The sequence below is a fragment of the Boleophthalmus pectinirostris genome, unplaced genomic scaffold (genome assembly GCF_026225935.1).
Source record: "Boleophthalmus pectinirostris isolate CB_2022bp ecotype Guang Dong unplaced genomic scaffold, ASM2622593v1 HiC_scaffold_100, whole genome shotgun sequence".
NCBI lineage: Eukaryota > Metazoa > Chordata > Actinopteri > Gobiiformes > Gobiidae > Boleophthalmus > Boleophthalmus pectinirostris.
The window spans coordinates 1,881-10,343 of NW_026570972.1; the positions used below are offsets into that span (position 1 = coordinate 1,881).

The following is an 8,463-nucleotide window of genomic DNA, read 5'->3' on the forward strand; positions in this document are numbered from 1 at the left end:
CTTGGGTCCAGAAAGGACCTGGGACAACACATACAAGTACATACAAAAACAAACATAAAACACTATATAGAGCACTACAAAACCCTACAGTTCTAAGTTCATTACACCTGTGTAGAAAAGGAAATAAATAATAACATCAAAACAAAAAAAACATCTATGTCAAAGACAAAACATCTTTAGTAATAAGAGATCTGTATGTCCTGACAGTTTTGTTTTGTATTTGCAGATGTTCCACGGAAGCGGAGAAATAGTTTCCCATTTTTACGACCTACCAGTAAGTAAATAAAAAATATACAACTGAATCTTCTACTTGTAAATAACCAAAGTGTATATTTTTCCTTTCACTAAAACCAGTCATTGCATTTTATTTGATATGTGGATTTTTTTCAGTGATTTAATTTCTACTTCCTGTTTAGCACACTTTTATTTTGAAGAGCTACTTCATGTTTAGCACACTTTTATTTTGTATTTTGTCAAACTACTTCATTACACTCCCTATTGTTAAAACGCCGTTATCGTTATTGGGAAAGCAAAGTGGCACGTTACAGTTAGGTTGAATGAGGTGGCACAGTGTCAGGCGGGGAGAGCTCCAGACAGAGTAGGGCCAAGATGGTTGGCTGAGAAGTTGAGCGGGTGGAGTCTTTGCTCGCGCTGCCTTGTTGTTTCTTTCCCGCACACTTCAGGCTAAATGACACAAACTCAAAGAGAATACGACAGGGACAGTGATGAGCCACGGACATTCAAAGGCAGTTTTCAAACTGGAAATACCAACACTATTTCTCCCTCATTGAAATAAAGAGCAAGAGTGTGTATGTTAAGTGTAACTGTGCCCTGGGAAAAAATCCGTTCATGTTTGCCTCAAGTCATTTCAATCTAATGAAGCTCCTCACATCGTCACATAACACACCTCTCTGCTGTTCAGCCCGAGCCCCGGTGCAGCCGAGATGGAGACGGAGCCTCTCCATTAAGGCCAAACTCGGATTTTTTTGGGCAATAGTACATGAAAAGTAACTGGATAATTATTTTGCTAAGTAATTAATTATTTTTACAGCATGGGAACTGAGTTACTAACTCAGTTACTTTATGGGAGAAGTAATTTGTAATGGTAACTAATTACGTTTTTAAAGTAAAATGCCCAACACTGGTGGTGAAGAGGGAGCAGAGCCGAAAGGCAAACCTCTTGAATTACGGCTCAATCTACGTTTCTACCCTCACCTATGTGGTGAGGTGAGGCCATCTCCTGTGCCTCACTGTGACAAATGTCTCCAGCTCACAGCCGATCACGTGACCAGCTTTTCTGATCAGTTTGTCAACCTGTCCAATGTCCCTTTTACTGATGCCGCTCCTCCAGCAGACCACAGCGTGCTGGCCACCACAGACTGGTAGAAGATCTCCAATAACTTGCTGCACACATTGAAAGACCTGAGCTTTCATGAGTCTACTCATGCCCTTCTTGTGCACAGAATTTAAATTGTTCTTCCAGTCCAGCCTGTTGTTCACATGGATGCCAAGGTACTTGTAGCAGTCCACTATTTCCACCTCATGGCCCTGGATGGTGATGGGCTCCACTAGTGTCCTCTTCCTCCTGAAGTCAATCACCAGTTCCTTGGTCTTGTCAACGTTCAGGAGCAGACAAATTGCCTGGGAGTGATCAGAGAACTTCTGCAGGTGGCAGGAGTTGGAGCTGTACTGAAAATCAGAAGTGTACAGAGTGAACAGAAACGGAGACAGGACTGTACCCTGGGGGCCTCCTACATTACTGACCATGATATGAGACAGGTTGCTCCTGTTGCACGTACTGAGACTTGCCTGACAGGTAGTCAGTAATCCAGAAGACAATGGAGAGCTGACACCCATCCTGAGCAGCATCTCACTCATCAGAAAGGACTGGATTGTGAGATATTTGAACTCTTCCACTTGAGGCAGGGAGTCTCCACCCACCTGCAGAGAGCAAGCCACCATTTTCTGGTCGATGAGAACCATGACCTCGGATTTGGAGGAGCTGATCTTCAGCCCAGCCACTTCACAGTCAGCTGCAAACCGCCCCAATGAAGCCAACAAGACATCATCGACATCATCTGTGAACAGCAGAGATGAGATCCTGTGGTCCCCAAACCGGACCCCCTCCGGCACATGACTACGCCTAGAAATTCTGTCCATAAATACAATGAACAGAGCCAGTGACAAAGGGCAGCCCTGGTGGCAAAGAGCGTGTTTGTAATATCTAATACACCTCAACAATAGCATTAGCATTAGCATTGAGAACAAACCTCTTTTCTTAAGCACAGAAGTGTCCTCCTCTGAAATTATGAATTTAAGTATACACCTAGATTTTTGTTATGTATAAGCACATTTGTCATACTTTGTGCAACTAAAATTAATATTAATTAGATTTTGTTATTAAAAAAAAAAACAAAAAAAAACAAAACAAAACATGGTTAACTGATGTGTAATTAAATCTTTTGTTAGCTAACGTTATGGTTCATTTTGCTAAAGTGTAACAACATGGCATTTACCTACTGTATTTTTGTGTTTCCCCAGCTCTTACTGTTTGTGACGGAGCCAGTCCGTCTATGATTTTAGGTGGAGTTTCCCCTTCACATGACCGTGGCCTGCACTGACTTGTCCGCGCATTAGAGATGCGCGGATTGCTGTTACAACCGCGGTATCCGCGGTTAATCCGCGGGTCGGGCGGATGACGTGACGAAAAATTATATTTTTATTAAATTCGGGCGGGTGGCGGTTTAACTACTGAAAAAAAAAAAAAAAAAAAAAAGAAAAATTATTGTTAGTATTGTTACCTACATCTGAAAAGACGAGTGTCATTGTTTATGCTTGTAGTATGAAGTGTACGTCATATCCTTAATTAGCCCATTTGACCTCGTTTTTATGTTCTGAAGGTTAAGGTTGTGTCGGGTTATTGATGCCTAAGGTTTACGAGGCACATATTATATGCAGTTTATTTTATTATTTCTAATTTATTTCAGCTGTTTGCCAACACATAAGTGGCTATAGGGCCATATTTATTTAGTTATGCATTTTTTAGCTGCGCAAGAAAACCAGGTAAGTTTGGGGTTGTTACGGACAATTAACTGTGTCGGCGGCAAGGTGGGGCATTTGAGGGCCGTGCCCCCCCTAGCGGCCACTGGTGCCCCACCCCCCAACAGGCCGTTATTATTACTATTTTAAAATGATTTTGATTGGCGCATTTCACTTCGGGCCGAGGGCACAAACTTTACTGTGACATCAATGACGTCACAGTCTCTGTTTATTTAGTGTAATGTGATTGGACAACTGTCCTGTCACTCACGTCACGTCAACCTGCTGCGTCAACTCGTAGCAGCTCCACGATTAGCGGCAGCTGCTACTTTAGCCTAAAGCTCCACACAGGAAATGGCGAGAACAGAATCAAAGACACTGACAGACCCGCCGCCCGGACTCGGGGCAGTCGCCGCCGGGACCCGGGACTGTCGCCGCTGGGACCCGGGACTGTCGCCGCCGGGACCCGGGACAGTCGCCGCCCGGACTCTCGCTGCCGCCGCCGGGGCCGGGGCAGTCGCTCGCTGCTCTATCCGCCTTTGCCCGCTCGTTTCTGGGTGTAAAAGTTTGACCTGAGCATAGCGCGCAGAGGCATAATTCTACCTGGTGCTGATGTGGACTGACCGTAACTTTCAGACTGAAGTGGGAAGTGGGATTAAGACTCATTTTACAACCGCTCGTGCACTCTGCTCCTGGACCTCGCGTCACGGACCAGACTGGACCAGGATTTGGACCAGTTTCATCTCTTCATATTGGACAATAGACTTTTGGAAACAGAACCAGTGGGACAGTGGACAGAGGAAACACTCTGCTTCAGTCTCTGGAGAAGGTAAGAGGCTGGTTTTCATTAGTTTGCGGCAAATCTGAACTTGGAGCCTCACAGGTAAATAGTGTTATAGTGTTAAATAGTTTAATAGTGTTATAGTGTTAATAGTTAAATAGTGTTATAGTGTTAATAGTTAATAGTGCGTAAATGAGCTGGTGGGTGCGATGGAGCTGCTCTGGTTGTTCTGTCGTGTGTAGAAGCGGCATCTGTGTTCATGTCTCTTATTGTAGTTTTACTGACGTTGTTGGGTCTGGGTGTGAGCGGTGTGTTACGTTGTGTTGTTGCATAAAGTTTGCGCTTGGCTGTTCATTGTGCTCTGATCGATACTGTTCAGCCAATACTAACCAACCCTGTTTCTGGTATTTGTTATAATACTACAGCCTATATATATAATACATATATTATTCATAATATATATTTATAATTTTGCCCTTGGTGCCCCTCCCAAAAATTATACCATCAGCCGCCACTGGTCCTGGTTTAGTCCTGGTTTAGTCCTGGTTTAGTCCCGGTCCCTCAAGTCTCAGGTCTCTATAGGACAGGACTGGACTGGACGGTGACTCGTGTACCATGTTCACTACAGCCCTGGTGCTGTCTGATGCGTGGCTATTTCTAGTTCAGAGGTGTTTTTGACGAGAGGCTGTTGTTTAATGTTTACAACCAGTGGCAGGACTTATTGTTTTTTAATAAACCTCAACCTTTTATTATTGTCTTGTGTTGTATCGTCTACCACACAGCCTCAACAACTATTGCAGCTAATAATAATAATAATCTTAATATAATAATGATTATAGTAACAACACATAATTAGCCTAATACTGTTACAGAAAAACCTGTTTGATAGCATGTCTGCTGACTCCACCGCGTTAAAATATTTCTCAAATGGCAGTGCCCCCCTGCTGGTGACCCATGCCCCTCCAGTAAATGTGCTCTGACGCCGACTCTGACAATTAAGAATGCGAACATACACGCTGAGCGAATTTTGGAATGAATGAGCTATAGTTTGCGTTTTTATCGAGGCTCCTTAGTTTGTTTGCTGTATGATTGTTCTAAAATCTAAAATCAATCGGCGGATGGCGGGCGGGTGCGGTTTTGAAAACCTTCGGTGCAAAATGGACAGCGGGCGGATGATGAGTTTTGTGTCGCGGTTGCGGATGAAAAAATAGCCCATCCGCGCATCTCTAGCACACACACGCTGATTCATCCCGGGGGTGTATAAAGGGGAGCCGTTTCTGGCTGTCAATCAGTCTGCCACCAGTTACAGAGCAGGTAACGTTGGTGTGCTGTACCAGAATCTTAAAGGGGAAAGTTAATGTTGAACTCTACCCTGCTTCTTTATTGTAAATACTCTTTGGACATTTTTTGCTCACTGTAAATATTTTTGCACTGTTTTTGGGATTCTTGCACTTTGGACACTGGCACAATAAACCACCTGCACTTGGAACTTCGATCTTGCCACACTGTTTATTTGCTAAATTTACTGCCATTAAATCTGAAAATCATCAGTAAAGTGCCAATGGCTGCAGGATCCAGATGGCTGCTTGCTTACATTGAGTTATTTCCACACCCATACCCTACCTGGTTGCTAGTCCAGTGGAAATGTTTGTACTGTGTTTTGACTATGTGCTGATGTCACTAAGATGTTGTTTTTTTGTGTACTCGTACCATACTATGCCCCGATAGGAGCACAGGCTGGGGGTGGTTCTCTTTTTTTCTCCTCCCCTCCTCATCCTCATGTTATGCTGCATTGTTTATTCCTATTTTCTACCTATTTTCTGTCTAGTCATGTTGTCCATGTCCTGTCTCATGTCATATTGCATTGTGTGTTTGTAATGTACGGACAGAGTGACAGTTCCAATTTCGATTCCTTTGTATGTCCAGTACATGTGAAGAAATTGACAATAAAGTCCATTATTCATTCATTCAGTCAAAGAACATTGTTACTAATACATATTTAAGTTAAAACTGGAGAGATAAATGGAAAGTCAAAGTAAAATGCAATATATAATCCCTTACACTAAGTAATCCAAAATGTATTTGGAATTTAGTATAGAATTAATTTAGATTTTAGTATGCCTTAAATGAGGATTTGTTTAAATGTCCATTATAGATATGAATAATTCACTTACATTTTGTATTTTGTCTGAACTCATAGGTGACATGTGGTACTCATCCCAGATTCTGACCCAGTTTTCTACCAGAAAGGACAAGTTTCATAATTAGTACTGTTGAACTTTTTTTTTTTTTTTTTTTTTTTTAAAGTAGAGACAGGCTTTACATTAGTACCACACTTTAACTGTGAGACCTTTTTCTTAATTGTATTTTGTTTCTTGTGTATTTCCAGTGTCTGAGGTGAGGGTGGTGATTCTGGGAAGCGGCCGGGGTCAGAGGAGCTCTGTGGGAAACCTGTTACTGAATGAGTCTGTGTTTGATGCAACAAAAGAACCTGAAAGACCCATCAGACAAACAAGAGAACTTCAAGACAAGAAGATCTCAGTGATCAACTGTCCAGACCTGCTCCAGCCCGACCTCACTGCAGATGCACAGTCAGAGTTAGTCAGAGACACAGCAGACGCCTGTGACCCTGGTCCTCATGTGTTCCTGCTGGTTCTACAGCCTGAAGACTTCACTGAGCAACACAACATCAGACTACAGTCAGTCCTGAGGAGCTTCAGTGAGCAGAGCTTCCAACATTCACTGGTGCTGCTGACAGCAACAAAAAAGACAAGTGTAATGAAGGATTATTTGAATTCTCCCCCTCTGAAAAATCTGATTAAAAAGTGCAAATCCAGATATCAGTTGGTGAAGAGCCTTGAAACACATATGATCTCTGAAGTACATGAAGAACTCTTGACTAAAATAGTCCAAATACTTAAAGAGAACAATGAAAAACATGTTACTCTTGATATATATGAGGATCCTGCTCCAGCAGCTCATCAGACCAAAGAAGGAGAAGGAGACGTTCTTACTGCATTTAAAAAAGGTACCTGCAGTGACTGTTGATTTAGGTTATAAACCTTCATGCGTTTCATTTAAGTAAATATTTTATGTTTTGCAGGATTTAACAACACACTGAGAACGAGTGAAATATATTCTGGTTCTGGTAAGTACATTTACTAAAAAATGTTTCACCTGTCCTTAAGATCATTCGCAGCATAGCAGCTAAGTCATCTTATTATTGTGGACAAAAAAAAAGCACTGACGTCTATGTGAATTAATTATTTTCCCAGACTCCACTCTTAGGATTGTTCTGTTTGGGAAACTTTTGAACAACCAAAGAAAAATGTACTTAATCCTCAATCACAGCTTTGATATGGCAACAGAACAAAGCTCTTCCACCGCTAACATTTGGAGAAAAAGACCAGTGGTAGTGAAGACCCCAAACCTGCTCTGTCAGTCTGTGGAGACTGTGACAGGAGAACTGAAGAAATGTGTGTATCAGTGTTCTCCTGGACCCAACGTTCTGCTGCTGCTGGTGAATCCTTCAGACTTCACCGAGAACAACAGGAAAACTCTGACCTTCATCCTGAGTCTGTTTGGTCCAGGTGCCTTTAAACACTCCATGGTGGTTCTCACACACAAGCGCCAGAAGACCCTCAGTGTTTCAAAGCTCATTAGTGATTGTGGTGGAAGATTCTACAACATGTTTGATGAAAACCACAAACTCCTGACTGATTCTCTCAAGAGCCTTGTAGATCAAAACAAAGCATCATTCCTTACCCTCACTGTGGAGCAGAAACCCTCTCTGAACCTTGTTCTTTTTGGGAAGACTGGAGCAGAGAAGACCTCAGCAGCTGAGTGTATTTTAGGGCGAGCAGAGCTCCCTGCAGCGAGTAGCACAGAGCAGTGTGTTAAACATGAGGGAGAGGTCTGTGGGCGTCGTGTGTCTCTGGTGGAGCTGCCGGCTCTGTCTGGAAAACCTCTGGAGACAGTGATGGAGCAGTGCCTCCACTGCATCTCCCTCTGTGCTCCTGAGGGCGTCCATGTCTTCATCCTGGTTCTACCGGTGGCTCCTCTCACTGATGAAGACAAGACCGAGCTGAAGATCATCCAGGACACACTCAGCTCTCGAGTCCGTCCCTTCACTATGATTCTGTTCATTCATTCAGAGCCCACTGCTCCAGCTGTGCTTCAGTTTGTTGAAGGAGACAGAGACATCCAGGAGCTGTGTCAGAGCTGTGGAGGAGGATATTTTATATTCAACCCCAGAGACCAACAGCAGGTCCCTCAGCTGCTGGATTATTTAAACACACTGAAGACCAAGAACATAACTTACAGCTACACCACAGAGACACTTGTGCAAGCTCAAATAGAGAAGATTTCAGCTCAACACAAACAAATGGAGGACATGAAATATAAAACAAACAGATGTGAGTATGGTTACTAATAATCTTATTTACACCATTAAATAAAATTTTTAGTGCATTTCAAAATTTTGCATTGGATTTTTTTGCACACTCAGTGATAAGTTTTTGTGTGACACCAGATATGTGCTTTCACATCATGTTTTATTGTATGAAATAAATGGTGAAGTCTGATTTCAATAACTTTTTAAGTTGTAATGACACCCTCACACCAATAGGTGGAGCTTAGTGCTA

The 8,463-nt window shown here is 42.7% G+C and overlaps 1 protein-coding gene across 1 annotated transcript; it reads left to right on the plus strand.

The window, feature by feature from the left end:
- Positions 1-231: 231 nt before the first annotated feature.
- LOC129411516 (GTPase IMAP family member 8-like) lies at positions 232-8,235 on the plus strand (the record flags this gene model as incomplete). The annotated part of the gene is made up of 3 exons (XM_055162482.1): positions 232-274; positions 6,210-6,848; positions 7,096-8,235. Coding segments are annotated over exons 1-3 (1,780 nt in total), but the record flags the coding sequence as incomplete, so codon positions are not given.
- Positions 8,236-8,463: the final 228 nt, after the last annotated feature.